At 37.7% G+C, this 22,722-nt stretch overlaps 1 protein-coding gene across 1 annotated transcript in view; it reads left to right on the forward strand.

Annotated features, from left to right (window-relative positions):
• ROBO1 (roundabout guidance receptor 1) overlaps positions 1-22,722 on the forward strand; it is a 707,322-nt gene that overhangs the window by 603,381 nt on the left and 81,219 nt on the right. The window contains exons 6-8 of the mRNA XM_057404322.1: positions 16,272-16,392; positions 20,045-20,183; positions 21,887-22,014. Coding sequence (XP_057260305.1) covers positions 16,272-16,392; positions 20,045-20,183; positions 21,887-22,014 — 388 coding nt within the window. The remainder of the gene's footprint in view (positions 1-16,271; positions 16,393-20,044; positions 20,184-21,886; positions 22,015-22,722) is intronic.

Consider the following 22,722-nt stretch of genomic DNA (forward strand, 5'->3'; position numbering starts at 1 on the left):
TTGACTTTAATTTTTATTATATTTACGTTTACTTTATCCTTGCGTTACTGTATTATTTGTCTATAGCAGCGAAGTGAAGCAGCGCAGCTCCTCACTGTGTTTTCTTTTTTTTCAAACACTAAAACCTTCTACATTTGGGGAGAAGGGGAAAAAAAAAAGGTCTAAAAAGTGCATTTTTTTCTTGAAAGTCTCTGGTGGATCTTATAAATTTGATTGTTCTTGGCATTTTTGATATTTCCAGTTGCTTGCACACCACAGCAGCCACATGTTGTCACTTAAAATCTAAATATCAGATAACTTCTAACTGAGACTTTATTGTATATCATGCTTTTTTTAGGAATTAGTTTTGTAAAGTAAAAATGACACTAACTCTAAAAGCATGTTTAATAAAACCTCAACAATCTATGTGCTGAGCTTGCACATATTATGTTCTCGTAATCAAAAGAAAAAATGTAGAATAAAAATAGTCAAGAAGAACATTGCCCATTTTTGGAGCCTTGAACAGATGCAAGTGATTAGAGCTTCTTGTTTGGTTAGCTTTGATTTTTTGGTCTCCTTTTTGAAAGTTCTGTCAACTTCATTTTTGCTTATTTCACGTTGTTTGGATAGTTTTGCCTTACTGAGTTTCCTGTGATGCTTCTGGTTATGCGAAAAGTCTAGTCCAAATCACAGCACTTCAAAAATAATAATTTCTCAGTTCTTAGGTTTCCTCAACCCAACAGAGCACTTCTCCCTCTCCAGGTAATAATATACTCTCAATTACTCACTGCCAAGTTCAGATATTCACCACATGCAGTAGTGTGGGACTAACATACACATTGCAGGGTGTTATTCCAGACTTCTGTGTAATATTATGCAGGACCAAATCTGCTGTTTTGTGGTTGCCGTCTTTAAAAGGGAAAGAAAAGGAAGCTGCTTTATTTCCTTATCTAGCTGTAGGACAGTTCTTGCTAATACTCATGCTGCATTGAGCAATTAGATGATCTTTTCTTTGCTCCTGAAAAATTGTTACCCAACAAGAATCTATTTGGCACATAGTCACATAAAGACTGGCGTTATTATTTAACATTGAAGTGTGGGTGGTTAGTTATACTTGGACCTAATTATATTCATTTTCTTCTAACTCAACAGCTTTGCTTTTTGCCACTCTCTTTGCTGCTGTTGTCAGTTGTCTGCTTACCTCTGCTGGGCCTCCTGGGTCTGGCTGCGTGGGGGAGAATAAATTACACAGAGATAAAAGGGCGAAAAGTTCTTCCATCAGTATGTTTAAGAGAGAATAAAATGTATGCTGTTAAAGGAGTAAAACTTGAGAAAATGAAATGCTTTTGTGATATCTATATTGAAATATTTTTAGTGCTACTTGGAATATATTGAATTTTGAAACAAGCCATAGAAACGTATGCTTAAGTAACTTCACCTTCCCTCACAAAAGGTAAAGTTCAGGTACTTGAACAAAATTACTGTGACTAAAGGTCTCTTAACTGTAGGTTTGTGTATTTTACATCATTGCTTTTCCAAGGGGCTATACCATTCAGAATGCCAAGTTTCTGCAAGTGAAAGATATTGATGCGATGGCTTGGGCTTCCTTCCACCACGGCCCACATTTCAGACTCTGCATATCTCACTCTTCACATTCATCTGAAGTAATTTGTCTCTTAAGACTACTTTGGACTCCAGTGTTCAACTGGGGCATTTCTCTTGGAGTAAGACCTGATGCAAATCAAGTAGGGAAAAAAATTGCTTGTTCAGGGTAAATTGTTACCACAGAAGCTGCAGGTATCTGATTGAAGCTGTTTTATGGTTCAAAGTAGGTATTCAAGGAATGAGCAGTTCTGCTCCCTGGCAGACCTGTACACAGAGTTGAATCAAAGCTGAACTGTTTCTATCATGAGATTATACATTGCAACACGATTTTTAAGTGAGCTGCAAAACATTTTCCTACAGAGAAGATTATTGTACAGTAAGGGAAAGATTGCCTTGAGGTAGAAAGTCTGCAAGCTAAGCGAAGCAGATTGCTGGGCTACTGCAGTCTTCCTGCATGATTCTGGGCAAGCCTTGGAGTTGTTCAGTACTCCTTATTCAGCATTTCATGAGTCGTGGGACTGAATTCATTCATACATGTAAAGCAACCTGACACTATTGCAACAAAACTGTGTTGTGCCACTTTGCCAAAGCGTGAAGTGTTATTACATCCTAAATCACGAATAGGCTCTTTTTCTGGTAGACAAAACAGTGGAGCAGTATTCTTACTTAGATAATTAGGCCGTGCTCCACTCTAGATGTTTGTGATTGTGAAATACTTGCAGAATCTAGCCCAGCTATAACTATTTTGAGATCTTTTTTCTATTTTAAAGAAAACATCTCTTTACCTTTCAAGTTACATGGTGAAGTGTCAGAGTGGTTTTGAAAATACTGCCCTTTGTATTCAAGGATCCCAAAAGTTTATAATAAACTTGGGATGTTTTTAGCGTTGGTACTTTGCATGATTATAGCTCCTTGAAAATTTGCATTCATACTTACTGTGATTAGTATGTTTCATAAAAATCCACTTTGCGCACGTCTTGAACTCTCAGTGCAAAATTGGCATTCCTGAAACCAGTGTCAATATTACCATTGTCTTTACTGAGACTAGTATTCCACCCTTTCCAAAACATAATATAATTTATAGCAAGAGATAAGCCTCTTTTTGAAGTGCTAAATGAGTTGACGTTCGTCATCTTTTTGTCACAGTTGTTGTTACTGCTTCACTTCTTGGCTTGTTTGTCATTAAGTTACTTTCCTTTTGCCATCTGGAGTTTTATGGATGTACTCTATATTCATTCCTATTTTTGTCCTAACGAGACTTTCTGCTAAGAAAATTTCTGTGGTTTATGTCTTGCTGGTATCTTTTGCACTTGTCATTCTTAAATATTGGGAATTACCCAAGTGGAGGTGACTTGGCTAGAGTGTTACTCTACTTTTGTCATCCAAAATCAAAGGCTTTGGTGGCATATGAAGTCATCTGTTCGTGAAGTTATCAAATGTCAGTAGTTGTAATGGATTTCTCAGTAGGAGGAGAAACCTTAATTTTAATAATGTGGCCGTTTTAAGTTGGAAAATTAAGAGTAGCTGGAGCAGCCAGAGTAAATAAACCTGTGATCCTGCTTTCCTAATTATTTCTGATTAAAAAATAGAAGGTAAGCTTTGAATACGCTCACTTTTAGGGTTTCAACTGGTGATGAGCTTTTCTCCCCATGTTAGCCATATTAACAAAGGCCATTTCTTCTACTGCTGTGAATACAGAGTTCAAGAAAAAGGCAGTTCTTTATCTTTCTAACATACACTTTTCTTAGACTGCAGTGTCAGTTTTACTGTGCTGCCCTGTCTGTGAGTCTCAAATTCACCTTGAAGGTGAAATGAAGGCATCCCCAGGGATGCCAGCTGAACCTTTGACTCTTCTGTTCTGACTATCACCAAGGTTAGCACATCATTACAGCTTGTGATGTTCAGGATACCTGTTCTTTTGGAGCCTTTATCAACCTACACATTTCAGACAACTTAAACAGAAGCCTCAAACTGATTGCTTTTTCATAGGAGTTTTGATGATTTTTGATAATGAGTTATATTTCTTCCTAATTTTGTATTAAAATAAATGTGACATTTTAAAGCTTATAGCTTTTATCTCTGTTTTTCCTGAGGTATTAAAATAACACCTATAGGGGCATAAGCAAAAATAAAAGAAAGAGAAAGCATTTCCTTTTTACATTTGAAAATGGGCAGATTCATTGCCTTTGTGGGATAAATTCTAGTCACTGACAGGTTTAGGACGCTTTGTTTATTTGGGATCGTCTTACCAAGGTACCATGGTGGATAATTAGGTGGTTATAATTAAAATAGGGTTTGGTTTGCTAACCAACAAAATTATATTTGCAAATACTGTCTTGTCTGTGGGAGTGATATCTAGCCAAGGGAGCTCTTTTGTAGGGAGGTCTGTTGACACACATTTTCCAAGTACGTATTAAAATATTGTTTTAATGCGCTGTACCCTATAAATGGGCTTTCAGCAGAATTCATATTTTTCCTCTGATTGTCCTCTGATAGAACACACAGACCTCTTGATTGGCCAGATCTATTTCTGGGTACTGTTAATGGGTTTGTGTTCATGAAATACTGAAAAAAAATAGATACCAAAGTCAGGGTTATTCTTTCTCCTGCATTGTTTCAAACGACTTCTACATATTCTCATTGGAGAATTGACAGTAGCTAATGTTGAAAAGTTTTACAAGGTAAAGATGACCTATTTATTCAGGTGCAGTGGATAATGCCAATGCAACTTTGTTTCTGCTGATGGAGGAGGTTTCTTTCAATCCCGAGCAGTTCACAGTTAATAGATTTTAACCTTTGTGTTCTTTGCTCCATATTTTCTACTGAATGTAGTCTTCAAAATAAGTTTACTGGTGTTACACCTAGGCACCGGTCTGGAGCATTCAGCCTATAAGCAATTGTTCTATGTCCGCTTCACATTCAGCTGAGAGAGTTGAGATATTTAAAAGGATAGATACTGTTACATGCTTTTCTGTCCTCTCTATAAACACTTTGAATCTTTTGGGTAACAAGCATTTGAACAGTAGTTGAAAATGCCACAAAAGAGGATTCTGAAAAGAAAGAGTATTGTTTATTTAACTACATGATCATAGAGAAAAAGAAACAACACTTCAAACCACTCTAGTGTCTGTGTGCCTAGCTGACTAATTTAGCATCTAAAATCTCTTTCCGATGGAATCCCATATGAATACCTTCTTCAGCATCCCCACTTAATGAGCTTCTCATCTTCCACTCCTCAAGGAAGTGTGCATCTCATTAAATCCCTCTTCCTCCTTTGTTTTTTGACTCCTCTTATGTCTCAGGAACAGAGTTGCTGCTTTGGGCTATGCATATGTCAGGCTCAGCAGAGGCCCAGTCCTCTACTTCAAGGTGAATTTCTCCTAAGCATTTGTTGAAAAGTTGCCATTAGGATCATAAGCTCATACCATTCTGGTATATTTCCAGGCAATCCTGCTACGAAATTAGCTTGCTATGTGAGCAGAATAAATGTAGATTAAAATCTAACACATTATTAAAGGCAACTCTGAATACCACAAATATGATATTTTAGTATTCAGTGCATAGAGTGGTCTACACATCAGGTTGTCCTTTGCATGCATGTTTGAAAGTGTCAGCAATATCTATAGAACCACATTTAAGCTTTAGTTCTTACAGGTCTTGAACAAAAGTTGGAATCTAATAGGATTATCCAGAAATTTAAGAACAGTTAAACATTTTTCTGAAATACAATAGAAATACTCATATTCTACCAAATGTTTCTTGCCAGACTTTAGGTCTGGGGAAAATAACAGCGTTGCAATCCACTGAAAGTGGGTCTCATCAAAGGACAAAACTCTCTAATCTATGTCAAACCCTTGTCGAATGCATGGTAACACATGGAACTATTTGAAAGGTGAGGAGAATCATCAGAACACTTTTTCCATCTATGTCAACTATTCTCTAAAATTATGACTTTTCTGTCTGCCTTAGAAAAAGTCTGTATCAAGTACCTGAATAGTACAATGCAAAGTACAACGCATAACTGATGAAGTCTTAGTTCAGATGACTGTTTGGTTTTATGCTTATGGTACTTGATGGTTTCTATAACTTTTTCCCTTAGTTTCTGAGTATTCAGAGTTTGGAAACCACATTACAATTCATCAAAAGTTAATTTGCATGGGTATCAAGTATCATTTCTTTATCTTTCCTGGACATAAATAAGCAAAAAGAGTGGATCTGTGTTGGAACAAACGTCCTCTGAGATAAATGAGGGTTAACTTTACTGTTAACAAGATTTTCTGTAAGGTTATACCTTGGTGCAAGCATCAAGGTACTGATGTCACCTACTGAAACTTGTTTACATATTGCATTAGTAGTTAAACCTGTTAATTTGTATTGGAAATGGAGGCAAGGAGGCTAAGGGAGGTTATTGATAAGGTCTTCTGTTTGCATAGATACTGTCAAGACAGTCCTTTACATATTGTCTTCTATGCCAGTTCACATAAGTCAGCATCCTCCAGCATTTTTACTATGTATTTTTTCATCATTTTCCTTACCTTTTCTTGAGGTGCATCAGCAAAGGAAAAATAATTGCAGTAATAGCAGCAACACAGAGAAATTCCTGTCATAAATATTACTAGAAATATTTTTATGCTTTTGGAGTCACAGACTCTCAAGAGTTAAAAGCTCAGGCCTTGGTGGGGCTCCAGCTGCGGGCAGCTCTTACTCATCCCTTTGTAAATGGTCTGTGATCCATCAGCATGGCACCTGGTGTATTGCATGCCATGGGCTGCAGGCAGCACTTTCTGGTGATCTGCGTTCAGGACCATATTTTGAAAGTGGAATTGCAAGTTCAACTGCTTGGACATGTCAGTAAGTCCATCTGATAGTCAGAGGTGGTGGCTGCTCCTTACTTTACCCAGTGGCCAAGGACTCCTAACCTTTGCCGTATGCTTTAGAACCGTGGCCAGAATATTGGGTAGATGAGTTTTTTAAATGGAGAAGTATAAGATGCAGGGCTCTGTTTGTCATGCTAAGCAGCTGGCAAAGAAACAGTAATGTCTTTAATTCTTAAGTATATACTTCAGACTGACCAGTTAGGTTTGCATCTGTTTTGGAAGCATAGTGGCTGTTTCTGTGTTTTTAGCAAAGTTTGCTATGGGAATACAACTGCAGGTTTTAACTTCCTCTGACTGTCATAAAAAAAAAGTAATTTGTACCAGAGGAACTGAAATCTGATCAGGTAACACTTTCCATTTTGTGTAACAATTACTTCCTAATCATGAAGTGTTTTTATACTGCTTACACAAAAGACGTCAAAACTTCTTATTTATGTTACCATAGAACTAGCTTAAAAAAAGGCATGCACACAGGCACAGTTAAAACTGGGGCAATCAAAGTGCTGAGTAGTTTCAATTTCTCTGCCATTTTTACAAGACCATTTCACCAGCAGCAAACTGCCACAAACAGGACACTGATTTCCATGCAGAACTTGGCCAGCTAGATCAAAGTTTACTTTGCATTGTAAATACAAATGGAAAAAGTCGACCAGCTGATACTTTCAGTGTCCAGAACAGTTTCTCCCTCCTTACAGCCGCTTTTTTTTTTTCCCCTCCACCTTTCCCATTGGTTCAGTTTACAATAGCCTTTGAACAACAACAGAAATCGTGTCAGGAGTTTAAACCCACTGTGGCCTCTGAGAGGAACAGCAAGAAAGTGCCAAGGAAGCAATTAGCTCAGCAGGGCTCCAGAGCCCCCCTAAATAGCTCAGGCAGCCCCCAGTGGTGAGCAGAGGAGGTAAAAAGAGAGGCATCATTCTACAGGCTTCAGTTTCTTCATTCTCCTTGGCTATTCACACGATAACCTCTTCCATTGACACTGAGCAATAAGCCCTTTGCTAATCCAAAGGCAAGGGCTGAGTGGGAAGAGCAGAACTGGTAGGCAGCCTGCTCCTGCTGACACTGGAGCTGTGTTTCTCAGTGAAAAGCCTCACAGCAGCTCACAAACAATTCCTGGAGGGTATAATACTTAAAAGATGGTGACTGGAAATGTGTGAGCATCAGAGAGCAATGATCCCAATACATACAGAGAATGGGAACAGTGTATGCCTTGTTCTGCTTGATTGCAATCTGTGCTGGCTTATTTTAAGAGTAACAGGAACCCCAAGTAGGTCCTGGCTTTGCTGTCCGTTGCTAAAGATCATTTTGTACCATACAGTCCCCAGTGACAACAGAGGGTTGAACATTTTGGACTGGTTTGAGATCTGCAGGTCACTAGCTGCCTGTTGAGTCTGCCTGGAGGGTGTAAAGTAGACTGTGAAAATGATGCTCACCTTCTGTGTGAATTGGGGGATTTAATCTTTACTTGAGTATACATTCTCCTCCTTATTCTTTGTAAGTCGTAATTTTAGCAACTTGCAAGCAGGGACTTCTCTGCAGCTATAACATCTAGCCCAGCTGCTTTTGAGTCTTCCTTCAATAAAACTGGAAGTTAGAGTCAGATTTGCTTGTGGTTGCCTGTGACTGCAGTTTTTTTACCTCAGTCCTGTAGCACAAAGTTTGTGTGAAGGCCACAAAAAATACAAGGAAATCTGTGATTTATGATTTGCATATGCTGCTGTCACAAGAGCTGCAGTGATCCCTGGTAGAAGAGTGAAATGCGTCAGATTAATGTATGACTTTTGCATTTAGCTGTCATGAAAAATGAACAATGTGGTGCATGTGTTTCTCTTTTTGACAGCGTTACACAAATCATGTGAAAGGTTTAATGTTTTCACAACTTTGTATGTCCAGAATAAACTAAGTATAAAAGTTAGAGTTCTACTAAGCTTAGGTTCAGTCAGCGATAAATGCAGTAGAAACTTAACCAAGGGTTTATATGCCTTTTTTGAAGCATAGTCTCATTTCCATGACATGTCATCTTGGTCAAAAGTCAGAGGATCGGTAGGGTTTTAGTTATGTTAGAAAACACTTTATATTTTCTCAAGGTTACATTTTTCAAAGTATTTGTAGTGTTTAGTTGGTAGGGCCAATACTTTGGAAGTAAACTTGATTGTAAAGTTTCCAAAGAAAAAGTTTCAAATGAGAAGTCAAATTTGCTTCAAAATAGCAACTTGGGGATGTATAAAAGAATCTACTGCACTTTTGCCACCTGTGACTGGTTTTATTTGCTAGGTTTGGTTCTCACTTTGGCTTCTATGCCATAAAAGACTCAGGTTTATCCCCAGAGGAAAATGGAAATTCCTTCTTCTTTTGGGAAGCTGCTGAGGCAGCTCCAGGAAGGAGAGCTTTCACAGGCAATTGAGTGCAGGAAGTGCAATGATCACAGGAAGGATCTGGGAGCATCTCCTTCAGTGAGGAGCTGGCAGTGGATGGCCAGTCTCAGAGAAGATGTGCCTTTCTGAGGCAAGTGGGAATCTGCTGCATCTCAGAAGGTCACAGAATTCCTGAAGCCAAAGCTGAAAATAATGCCCCACTGCACAGACCCATGCAAAAAGAAAAAGAAAAATTAATATATCTATTCTCTGTTCTAAGACTGTGATGATTTTGTTGTTGCTGTTGTCTCACATTTCTGCTTTTAAGTCTAGGTGAACCTTGGTTTTGCACTAGTTAAAGGTCTTTCAATATCTTATGGGAGCTCGTCGTAGAAGAAGACCTAGGAACATGTACTTCATGGCTCTTGATTACTTGACTCCTGTCAGAACAGTTCCATTTAGAAAACCCTCTATAAACACCTTGAAAAATGCTGTATTTTGATATGATGACTGTGAAAGATCTGCACTCTTTTGTCAGATTACAAATGAAGTTTTATCTACCCATGCTTCTAAGCTTTGAAGTTACAAGTTAGGACTCTGCTATTGGAGGTTTATGATCCGCACAGCTCCTCTTTCCTTAGGAAAAAGTAGGAACCTTACTATAGGGATGCTGGGGAGGGACTCTTCATTAGAGACTGTAGTGATAGGACAAGGGGTAATGGGTTAAAACTTAAACAGGGGAAGTTTAGGTTGGATATAAGGAAGAAGTTCTTTCCTGTAAGGGTGGTGAGGCACTGGAATGGGTTGCCCAGGGAGGTTGTGAATGCTCCATCCCTGGCAGTGTTCAAGATCAGGTTGGACGAGGCCTTGGGTGATATGATTTAGTGTCAGGTGTCCCTGCCCATGGCAGGGGGGCTGGAACTAAATGATCTTAAAATCCTTCCCAACCCTAACTGTTCTATGATATCAAGTTGTCTTAAATGCATATCGTTGTCCTGCCAGGGTCAACTCCAGGCTTAGAAAAGACAATACCTACAATGACAGTTAGGAACTAACATCCCCTTGAAATCGGCAGCAGAGTCCACATCCCTCTGAAATAGTATGATGGTGGTACTACTCTCCCAGTGCTGTCTGCATGGTTAGGCATCCTCTGCATGCTGCAGAGTCTGGTCTGGTTGTGTGTCATTGGGCCTCTGCAGTCCCTAGAGAGCCAGTCTGAAGCATCTCTTGGCTTCATTCTTGGGAACGTTTTGACACAGCCCCACAAAGTGGCCTTGTGTCTGTTCGTTGCAGTGTAGGCACTCTCAGTGGGAACAGGCTGCTAAATCCCTTTGTGGAGTTGGGCTGTGTTGTTTCTTTCATGGTGAGCAGGTAGGATTTTACTTATATGCTTTAAAATTTGTGGTTTGTTAGGATTATTTTTCCATATTACATTTGTGATACTTCAGGTAACAATTAAAACCTGAGAGACTTTGTGTGGCGAATTAACCCCACTTGGTCTGGGACTATATGCTTGGAGCTGTGTAAATGACACAGTGTTGGTGGTGCTTTCAAAATTCCTGTGTAAGATACTTCAGATCTTGACTTACTCAAGGGGCTAGAAATGAAGACATACCAGACACTGAGTTCAGTTCAAGTTCACTTTTATTTCTGATTTTGATCACTGATTGCAGTGAAAGCTGCAATCCTGAGAAGATCTGTGCATAGGGTTAAATTTACCATTTCACAGAAGTATCATAGTTATCATTGCAAACATGTCATTCCATTTTGGGCTCAATTGGTGTTGCAGAAAGATTGATTTGGGTTTTTTTGAGAACTCAGCAGGGCAGATTTAAGGCCATGAATGTAGTCATAACATGCTTTTGTTGTAGGAGGATTTTAATCTTGGTTTATAATAAGAAAGGAAGTATTGCCTAGTAAGTGTTTTGTGCTGTAGCTGTGAAAACGGTTCAGGAAAGTATTATGCTGGTTCAAATATTTTCATATAAACATAGCTGTCTGTACAGAAATTAGTTCTCATTAATGTGAGCCAATACAGCCTATTTTGAATTAAATCTTCCTCTGAGATTAACAAAAGCCCAATGTTTGTAGTAAGTAAGTTTAGGATTCTTACACTTTGAAACTTCTGGGAATTATATATGCTGAGGTATGGATTTTTCTTTTCTGAAGTTGATTTATGACTTTCTGCATGTATCTTGGCTGTTTCCATGAGCTTGTTAGTTGGGTGAAGTATCAGATACATATGATAATTCTGATATTTGGTGTCTTGTGATAATGCCAAGGGCTGAATAACCCTCAACTGCCTCTGAAGTCACTAAGTGATCCAGGACACCGATAACCCTTGAGCCTTTGTAGATATCTGTCTTCTTGTAGATACAGCCATTCATAATGAGGCCATAAAAGAGGGGAAGGCAGTCTCATGTGCGGACTTGAATGCGATTCTGACTCTGATGTATCCTGGCCAGATTGGCAGGGGTGCCAGAAGCAGCAGCTTGAACCTATTGTCATTTTATCTGCCGTAAATGCTCTTTCCTTTTAAGTAAAGCTATCGTCCTGTGCATTTTGCGCCATCCTTTGTGGATTCTACCTTCAGTCTTGTCATCATTGCAAGACTGTTTTGTTGGTCTGTATGATAGGGGGTAACAATTGACTTGCACTTTGTCATGACAGATTTACAGCGCAGGAAGACCACTTGAAAGTGTGTTTTAAGCTACTCTCAAATAGAATTTTTGCATGTTTGATGTGGAGGAAGCAGCAAGTACCTTCCTGGGGTCCCAGAGAATGGAACCAAAAGCAGGACAGACTCCCCTGTCTGAACTTTGAAGCTGAACAAGAACAAACTTGAATCATTGTTGAAGACCTATATTTTGATCTCTAGTGTCTGATATTTAAACATTGCAATAATAGGTAGGGAAGAATACATGGGATTCACAAGACTTGGAACAAGGTATTTTTAAATATAAATTTGACATAGGTATTCATTTGTACTCTTTTTACGCATTTTTGTTAAAGCTGCAAGATTTCCCTCTGTTGCTGATGTTCCATGCCTTACAGTCTGTGCTGCAACAATGAGTCGTAATATGGATATACTAACCAGTTTTAGGGTGCTAGACTGCATAGAGGAAACTGAGCAAAAACTATGTTTCCTAACTGAGGAATAAAAGCTCCTTCTTACTTGTATCAGCCACTGATGACACTGTTAATTACACTTGCCTGTACTCACCTGGTTCATTACCTGGTTTATTGTCATTATATTTAGATAGTACTCTTTTAAAGCAAAGACTATGTCTGACAGGTTAATATCACATACCTGTCACATTTCATTTAAACAAAATGGGGTATATGTATGCTATACTGTAGAAGACTGAAATACATGAAATGTGTGATCTCACATAAGCAGAAACCCTGGCTATCCAGACAAAGGTCACTGTTTCACTCTGCAGTCTGAAGTTAATTTTCTTACTGATTTAAGTTTGGGTTAGAATTATTTTTCAACAGAACAGATTTCATTTATTAAATAGAATGTCCAAAAATGAAAAAAAAAAAATGCCAGTCACTTTTATATTTGGACTTCCCAAGAATTTCTCTCATGGCTTCATTCTTTCTCATATTTCATAGCACATTTCTATGAAAACTAAATGAATCACCCGCATATATAAAAATATTTCTTAACAGAGACAGATGGGTATGGATTTATACATACAGAAATTTACACACACAGCACGCATAGGTATATGAAATATGGTCTTAGAATAAGTGTATATACGTGTGTGTACAGCTATACTGAGTAGTTGGTGGTATGTTGTAGAACCCTTGGGTAAGTTTTTATGGATTTGATTTATTGGCTGGCCGAGTTGATTCATTATTTGTATATGATTTTTTGCTGCTGGGTGGCCATAATTTAAATTCTGGACCTAGTTAACTCTATGGGTGCCTCGAGTTTTCTGTGTGAACATCTCCAGCTATCGTTTAAAGAAGTAAATGAAGTGGACTTGCTTGAATGAGCCATTTACTCATGAGGAGCAAAATGTGGTCAGGCAGGCAGGTCATAGAAAATAGCTTTCAATAAGTCTTTGTAGGTCACCATGCTATCATATATTCTCTTAACGTTCATACAACAATCCATACATGTTACAGGCAGCTGAAGATCATCTGTGAACCGCTGATCACAATCTTTTCTTCTCATCAGTATTCAGTGCTGTTCTTGTGTTCTCTACTTGCAAAGCCCTGATAAATTTGCTGGAAGGCACTGAACAGAACAAAATCCTGAAGAGGTGTGAGAAGTCAGAAAGTGCCTTGGCATCATTTCTGTATAAATGAAACATAAAACTTACTTCCAGCGTTTCAAAATTGAACTTAAAGCCTTGGCAGTTAGCAGAGTAATTATTTTCCCATGATACTCAGTGTCTACCAAAGTAGTGTAATAAAACTGTTTGTGGTATCTTGTTTTTTACTAGGAAGAAAGGATTTCTCTTTGTATTCAGTATGGTAACAACTCTTGTGGAGGTTTGAGATGAAATGTTACACTGCTTGTCTCTAATTCAAACCATTATATCATTTGCGACTGTAAAGTCCAGCTGGTACATTCCAGGGTAGGGGCACAAATATAAAAAGAGCCAAAGCATTCAATTAAAATGCCTCTATGAACTAAGTATTGAATGTCTACACTTTATAAATAGTTCTAATTTGCAAGATTTCAGATACTGCCCCCAAAGGTGATTTGACTCTTTACTGCTCTAGATACTGGGTATGAACTTACAGTACTGGACGTAGTGGATATGAAGTTAGGAGGACAAAGAAATGTAGCAGTGGCTCTGTATGTATTCCTACAAAAAATTCATGTGCATGTATTTTATTGTGTACTTTGTTACTTAAACCTATTGGTCTACAGTCCACAAATATTTGTAGGATTTCCTAACAATAGAAAAAGTAGCTAATGCTGCACATAGGGAACATAAATTTATCATAGCTACACATTTCATTTGCAATGATTTATTAGTAAATAGAAGGGCTTGATCAATCTTACTGAGTTCATGGGTATCTTATTGTTAAAATTTGATGGAAAACCTGGGTAGTGACCCAACAGTGGAAATATGCTTTCTTCTAGCCGTCTGTGAATGCTCTAGTTACAGACATACATAATTCCACGTGCACTTGAGGTACATTTTATTGTAACTGTGTAATTAATCACAGTTCAATGTGATTAATAGCTGTCATTGTAGCTGAAGTTCTAAACCCTTCTTCTGTTTTAAGGAACAAACACACAGAAAAGATCAACAAAGGAAAAACCCTAGGAAAAATTAACCAAATACTCTCAGAATTCCGTCTTGAAAGCACAGCTTCCTTCAGTAGGCATGTTACATCTTTGGAAGTCTACTTCAACGTCCATGCGGGAATGTTGCCTCTGCTTCTCCTTCCTTATCTAAATCTCAACCTGGGAGAAAAGCAGTTTTCAGTGATTTTTTCAGCTGTTCAAGTGTTTCTGTGTTAATGCTTCTACATCTATGCTTTGAAGAAAGTCTTGTGTTGATTCCTAGAAGAAAATCCTAGGATCGTTCTTGCTGGAGGTTACCATTTGTGGAAAATATACAGTTGTGTCATATTGTAATGGGTTTGGATGAAGTTTTCTGAAGTATAAAATCACTAAGGAGCACAAATGCATACTGAACATCAGTAGGACTTATGCTCTTAAGACACGTATGAAAATCACTGCTTTCAGTTTACATAGATTTGAAATCATCATCAGCTGAGTTGGTAAATTCTTGTGATAAACACATTTATTTGCTAAATCCAACGCATTCAATATTGATACACATGAAAAGTATGTATTTCTGCCTGTGTATCTGGTTATACAAATATCCTAAAATGCATGTGGAAATCTTTCTAAAATTTGTTTGGTTTTTTTTTAAAGCCTTTGCATAGATTAACTGGAAATAAATAGCTTTCTGTGATACAGGGAGATGTAAAACAGGACTTAGTATAGATAGACTTCTTGTTATATTTTAGAGTCTCTTCTCATGTTTACCATGAGTTCAGGTGGTAAACAATCTAAAAATGCACACATATTCGTGAAGAAATTTGTATTTGCAGGTCACCCTTGTTTTTTCATTCTTCATGCCTCAAATCCGCATTGAAATTTCAGCATTACTAGATTTCTGTATGATAAAGGACATATCTTTCCTGTTCTCAAACGATAAATGCCAAAGGAAACAGAATGAGATCTGTATGCAACACTATCTTTGTTACACATGCATGTTCATTTATCTCAATAAGTGACTGTCATCTCTGTGTCCGTACATCTTAACAATGATAATAAGAACCCAACACTGCTCAAGATGTCAAATTTTCAGGGATAGATTTCTAGCTGCAGGCAACTGAAGCAAAGTACCTCATATTGACAACACTCCTCCTTGTCACTGACCACATTAGACCCTTTCCTGTAGCTTCATATGTGGCTTTATTTATTGTGTGCTTCCACCCATTCCTTGAACTGCGGTGGTTTTCATATGTGATTGGACTCATAAGCATATGTTCACTTAAAAATGTAATTAATGTAATTAAGTAACACTTTTGCATATTAAACGTGGTTTGTATTCAAGTTGCCTACACAAATTTTGCTGCGGTTTGGTGAACTTTAAAACTTGTTCAACCATTTTGTCAATCAAATGGGAGAATAAATACTTTTCAGAGAACAGCAATTTCCATATGCATTTAATATATATTTTGATATAATAAGATTTAAAATCACAAAAGGGAAGGATGCTTCCTAATTCTTGCGTTATTGGAATTCTATTATCTTTCAAGAACTGAGTCCAGAATTAAAAGCAGGATGTTATTCATTTGCCACTAAGGATTTAATTGCTTCTACCCAGCTGCTTATCAGCCTTTAAAATTCCTTAGTTATAGGTGAAGAACTAAAGAATAAAAGATTTCCTTCATTTCCCTGAGAAAACCAAAGCAAACACAGAACTCATGAATAATAAGGAGCATTACCAGGAGTAGGATGACGTACACATCTTTCTTGTCAAAAAAAGTAATCACAGCACTTGATGTGAAAATGGAATTGATGTCTAGTGCTAATTTTTACTCTCCACCTGATTATATCAAACTGCAGTACTACATAGGAAGGAATTGTAGACTTTGTGGCCAGCAAGCATTAAACAGGCTGTTGAACAGTCAGTCTTATTTTATGCAGAGTGAAGAGTAGAGTAATAGGGGTTCAAATCTGAGAGATTTTAAAATACTGATGTAAAACTTACAGGCAAGCTTTTTGCAAAGAGAAGGAAATTAGGTTAATAGGTTTTGGGAGAAGGGTTCACTTTTTTGTAGGATTTGGAAAGTCACTGATAGCTTGCTCTGATTCATTGTCTGTTACAAAACGTTTTTCAAGTTAACAAATATTATTAAATCAATAGTTTATATTTAAGAATTTTTTATTATCCTTGATTTGTCCTAGATCAGAGGAGGAAAGCTTATGATCACATACACAAGAAAGAATGATGCTGGCAAATATGTTTGTGTTGGAACAAATATGGTTGGAGAGCGTGAAAGTGAAGTTGCGGAGCTCACCGTTTTAGGTAAGGCCTCCTTTAAGACTTTGTTGATGAAAATGGCCATCTTAGGGTTTTCCTACTAAGCTTTCTATTAATGATCATTCTCATCTGTTTCCTTTTTAGCGTTGCAAATGTTTTTGTCATGATTGTGTTCTAGCAAATGATTGGCACTTAATGGCTTTGCAGTACACCCTGGACTGGTTTTGCTATTGGAAGATGCTTTCTTGGTACTGAAACTGAAAATAATCCCAGTGTCCACTATCTGGATCAGTATTTTAAAATACTAGCAAGACAAAAATTAGCACTACTATGAAGGAGAGGCTTAATTTTTCTCCTCCCTTAATGAAGAAAATCAGAATCATTGCAATTTCTATCTTAAATGATTATCCTTTTGTTTATAGCTGTGTGTACTGGGTGTTGTGAAGATGCAACAGGTCTACTTGTTCAGGTGATCTGAGTATCAGAAAATCTGTTTTCATTTAAGGTAACAGCTGAAAACTGCAGGGTTTGTTGTTATTGCAGAAAAGAAGCTGTAATGCCAAGTGTAGTCTCAGAATTCCTTCAGCACAGGAGAATTGCCTCATGGTGACTACAGATGCAGCCTTGGTAGTTTTCAAAATGTGTCCCGTATTAATTTAAAGTAAGGGAGGCTTGAGTTGGCTCAGTTGTTCCTGTAGAAGGAGTATTTTGTCTTCACAGGATGAGAGCATCCAAGCCATGGTTCATAACATGCTGGTTTCCATCACAATGCTATTGCCGTAATCCTGGCTCTTGCTTTTGTTTTTATTTCAGGTTTAATATCTGTCTTGTCAGTCTTTGGCACTTTCATCTGTCTTCATTACTTTTTACAGCCAGCTTAAAGTCCTGTTCAGAGTTTTGTTTGAAGTATGGGTTTTCCAGAATAAAACAAGATTGTATGCCATCTTCAAGTTGTTGAAACTGAATATTCAGCAAGATAGTGTAGGTGAAGTTAAGCAAGACTTCCTATGATCCACACTGCTGGGTTTTGGTGAGGGTTTTGGTTTCTTTTTTGATTGGTTTTTTTTTGGGTGGTGTTTGGTTTTTTTTAGCTTACAGACACCTTTGAAGCACTCTGGGAGGAAGTTTATTGTCAAACAGACTTTTAGAACTTCCAAGCAAAATCTAGAGTTGAAAGGAAGTCGTAGTTACATGAGTAAAGTTGTGGCACTGAGCTCCTAGTTAACAGTACCAGTTAGTTGCTCATCAGTAGTCTAAACAGGGGATTATGGTACAGACTGGTAGGTAATCCAGCCTGGAAAATATGACTCTTGCTAAACACCTGTAAGAGGGATGCATTGCAAAGAGAAGTCTGTCTTTGCGTTTTTCTTCATCTCATTTGCTCTTCCGACATATTTCTTAATTTCAGTGTGGGAGAACTAGTAAGGTTTTCTTTCCAAACAGGACAGTAAAGCTTTAAATGTCTTACCAGTCTGTGTCTAGAAATCTTTATTACACCTAATTCTTTCAATTCTGGCCCTAGATATGCATGAAAGAGCATAAGAAATATGCTGATATTAAAAAATTTCAATATAAATCTTCTGCTTATGGGGTTTTGGTTATTTAGAAGTTGAACTTTAAGTTTCTGCTTTAGATCAGAGGGAGGACTGCATGCCAGAAACTGTAATATTAGAAAGTTTCAAAGTGATCCTCGCTAAGCCTTCCTTGTATTTACCAAATAATCATGTAACAAAGATAGATACTGATTTTCCTTATTCATATATGTGATTTGAATAAGAGTGTTATGAATGGGCAGACAAAAGATCTTTCTCTCCTTTAGAAAACTGATTTATCGAACAGCATGCCTCTTGTGGGTTTTGCTCTTGTGCAGCAGTCCTGGCCTTACCACATCAGTCCTTTTTCTCTTGCATAGTTAAGTTGAATATTTTTCCCAAAACTATTTTACTCTGAAGTTTAATCTGGAATATTCTTTTCTTGCATTCAGATTACATTTTTACTGCATGCTCAAGAAAGCGAATGGGATGAGGGGAGCTACCTGTGTTTGTGGTTTTTTAATTACAGCTAGATTCATTTCTGTAGGTGTCTGTTTTATTACTTCCTCCTTGTCTGTGAAACCAGGATAGAGGTAACAGTTTAAAGATCAACATGCTAGTACATCTAACACTATTTGGCTAGCATTGCAAGCAAAGGTAAGTTTTCTACAACACGAGCATCCAGCTGGTCTGGACATCCTTGAGAGTAAGGGAAGCTCTTTTATAGAGTTTTGTTCAGTTCACATTTCTACTTCTAGTCCTTTCTGAACCATTCACTGAAGTTTTATGATGCTGAATCTCTGTTTCTTTATCTGCAAAGTCAAAGTAATATTCAGAACCACCTTTTTCAAACACAAATGTGAGACAATCATATGGGTTTGTCTCTTAATCCTTCTGTATGGTGGTTTTTTTGTACTGCTATGAGAAATCTGTGGTGTATTTTTTGGTTTTTACACTTCCTGATTGTGCCAATGGCTTTAGACTCTTCCAATTCCAAGGAGATGATATTTATATCTTCAATACATAGAAGTGAAAACGTGCAACTGCCTTCTCAACCCCCTCAGAGCTTTCACAGGTGTAGAGGCAAAAAAGTCATCTGCTTTAGGCAAAGGAACATGCCAAGCACTCTCCTGTTAAAGCTTCCCAGTTCTTTTATGGACATCCGGTTGTCATCTGGTGCTGCCTTTCTAGGTGTATAATCCTTCCTGGGGTATCCCAGAAATTGTTAAACGCTTATCTTCCTTGTCCATGTGTAAACCTCACTGGGCTCCAGCCTGCTGTGGAACTATGAAAAGCCCAGCACCATAAAGCTTTGAACCCTGTTACAGGTGGAAGGATGTGTCTATCCTTTTCCAGAAATTTCCATCTAGTAGTGGGGTTCCCAGAATAGCACAGCCTGGACTGAGATCCTGTTCTGTTTCAAAAAGCCTGAGGAAAAGGATTCAGCAATTAATCTGACTCTGGTGAGCCAGGACTTGGGTCATCCGTGTCCTACAGTGTAAGCCAGGGACAATACCAGTTTTTATGAATAAAAATTATAGAGAGGACATTGTGGGTTTTGCTGGTTTGTTTGATCTTATGTGTGCTATTGAAAGAAAATGTTGCCTTTCTAATGTAGCATTGGAAATGATTGCATTGAACACTACTTGCTGCTGACACCTACAAGCATCCTTGCAGAGATACTGTGCTGGGCCTTACTTTGCCTTCAAATTTAGAGGCACAATTGAGTCAAAATCTTCAGTGAGACATTTGGTTTGTGCCTTCAGTCTTTTTGAAGCAGTGTACCAGATGACTGGGCATTGTCTGGGTACTTGCAACAGGCCTGCTTCTACCTGAGGGTTGATGTGTATTTAGATTTTCTGTATAGGTTGTGTTTTGCTTTAGCTCTATTAGTTGTGACAGCGATACACAAGAAGTAAAGAAGTCTGCACCTGGACTGTGAACCACTGTTAAGAGCATCTGCCTCCTGTTCTGAAGTTCATAGTGCTGGCCATCTGCAGGGCCATGGATCTTCTGCCTGGCACTGGGAGTGAGAAGAGCAGTGGCAGAGGCACCTCCATCAGGTTCATCACACTGCTTCCCTTATTGTAACAGCCACAGCTCAGGAGAAATTGCAGTACGGGCTCAGAACTGCTGGACTAATCCCTTCTTTCCTTTCCTTTTAGAGAGACCATCTTTTGTGAAGAGACCAAGTAATTTGGCTGTAACTGTGGATGACAGTGCAGAGTTTAAGTGTGAGGCAAGAGGTGACCCAGTCCCTACAGTAAGATGGAGGAAAGATGATGGGGAATTACCAAAAGCAAGGTGCAGTACATGGAGTTACCTGTCTTATGATGTCTAGCTTGGTATATAGTGTAGCCATTCAACATTTGACAGCTAGCATTTGTTTCTTCTTGAATGGAGAAGGCCTGGCTTCATCTAGTAAGACGTTTCTCATTACCATTGAGCTTTACTGAAGTTACAGTTTAAACTGAAACTTAAGAATGTCTTGTTCTCGAGCTTTTGCTGTAACAACACATAGATAAAGATAACAAAATACAATAAAGTTCAGTCCATAGTATCTGATGCAGATTAATTTGTCACCTGAAGAGTCTTTTGTAATTACTACAAGTTTTGGAAAATATATAATAAATAGTAAATTAGATCACAACGTCAGGAAATATATATTGGAATCACAACTGGTACAAAATGTGGTCCAGCAATATAGAATCATAGAATAGTTAGGGTTGGAAGGGATTTTAAGATCATTTAGTTCCAGCCCCCCTGCCATGGGCAGGGACACCTTACACTAAACCATCTCACCCAAGGCTCTGTCCAACCTGTCCTTAAACACCGCCAGGGATGGAGCATTCACAACCTCCCTGGGCAACCCATTCCAGTGCCTCACCACCCTCACAGTAAAGAATTTCTTCCTTACATCCAATCTAAACTTCCCATTTAATTTTTAACCCGTTACCCCTTGTCCTGTCACTACAGTCCCTAATGAAGAGTCCCTCTCCAGCATCCTTATAGCCCCCTTCAGATACTGGAAGGCTGCTATGAGGTCTCCACGCAGTCTTCTCTCCTTCAGGCTGAACAGCCCCAACTTCCTCAGCCTGTCTTCATACAGGAGGTGCTCCTTGATTTTACATGTTCTTGTTACTAAGTTTCCCCCATCATTGCTCCAACTCAGGCCAAAATGTAAAAGGCCTTATTAAAAGAAATACATTCTATGGTAGATAGATAGATAGATAGATAGATAGATAGATAGATAGATAGATAGATAGATAGATAGATAGATAGATAGATAGATAGATAGATATTTATTTTGAATTCCCGATTGTCAGTTGAAAACCTGTTAAGGGAGGAGCTTGAAAGAAGAAATCCTGTAACAGTTTGCTCCAGCCATCCAATTCCCACTTCCTGTTAATCTAGTCTGTATCTTCAATAAAACTATAGCCATTTTAGTGTAAAAAAAACACATAAACACATTGACTGCATTACACAAAGAAGAGAAACAAAGTGATGAAATGAGAAGAAATGGTAAAAAGCCACATCGGTCTTTTCAAAAGAAATTGAATGAATTGGGATTTATCTTGACTTTCAAGCAATTCTGATCTTCTTGAGAACAATACTATCTTTTCAACCATATTAAAAAAAATTCTTCATTCAGATGGGAAAACTGTTGGAAGAAAAATAACTGTTATTGCGTTTACTTGTTCTAACAATTAAAAAGTTATGCGTTACAGCTTTACGTTTGCTTTACAACAGTGAAATTGTACTGACGTGTGAAAAACTGACTCATATTGCAAAAGAAATTAGAGTTAGGTTTTCAATTATTTATAAATATTTTTCTTTTAAAATATTGTCTTTACATTATCAATTTATGAGGATTTATACACTTTTTTATTTCTAAGGCAAATATAGGAATAAAAATATGAGCAAAAACCCACCATATTTTTACCCTTTACAGAAATTGTAAATTTCTATTATTCCTACTCACTGTTTATGACTATGTATATTTAAAGATACGAAATCCGTGATGATCATACCTTGAAAATCCGGAAAGTTATGGCAGGAGACATGGGCTCATATACTTGTGTTGCAGAAAATATGGTTGGAAAAGCTGAAGCATCAGCAACTCTGACAGTTCAAGGTAAGAATGATTCCTTGCATAGTACTCCAGTATAGAATAAAGTTGATTTTTTGCCTGGTAACTTTTATAGAATTGCTATATGCAACTAGTTAAGTCTGTACACAACTATTAGAGTTATGACTTATGCAGGAACTTTATGCTGTGTGGTAAAAAATATGTGAAAATATGAATTTTGCTTGAGTTTTATACTTAAGAAATCAAATCATGTTATATATAAGATTTTTTGTAAGCAGTCTTTACAGAACAGTAATGGGGAACTGAACATGTTTGAACTTCAGTGTGATCAGAATCATATCAATTACAATCTTTGTACCTAAAACCCAAATAATAGAAAGAAGAAAAGCAGTGTTAGCAAACTACATTGTTTTAACTTGAAAGGGAGAGTTATAAGTTCAAGTATCTGACAATTTTTTTCAATTAAAAAAATTAAAAAAGAGACAGTGAATGATAAATCTCTTTGTGTATCTTTTAATTCATTAAACCAAACCACTAGCATTCCTGTTGCTTTTTCATTATGGAAGCGTATCATAGCACTACTGTTTCTCTATAAGATAAAAATTCAGTGGAACTTAGTGAACTAATTTGTTTAAAAATCCTTCGTTGCCTTTATATACACCATCCAGATGTTCACTATTCAGATAATCCCTCTCTTCCTTTCCTGGCTAGCAGACAGCCAGTGATGTCATCCTCATGCTTTTTTCTAAGGAC

This window comes from Pezoporus wallicus, unplaced genomic scaffold (genome assembly GCF_028554395.1).
Source record: "Pezoporus wallicus isolate ANWC-B61680 ecotype Strahan unplaced genomic scaffold, APGP_CSIRO_Pwel_v1 contig_5922, whole genome shotgun sequence".
NCBI classification, from domain to species: domain Eukaryota; kingdom Metazoa; phylum Chordata; class Aves; order Psittaciformes; family Psittacidae; genus Pezoporus; species Pezoporus wallicus.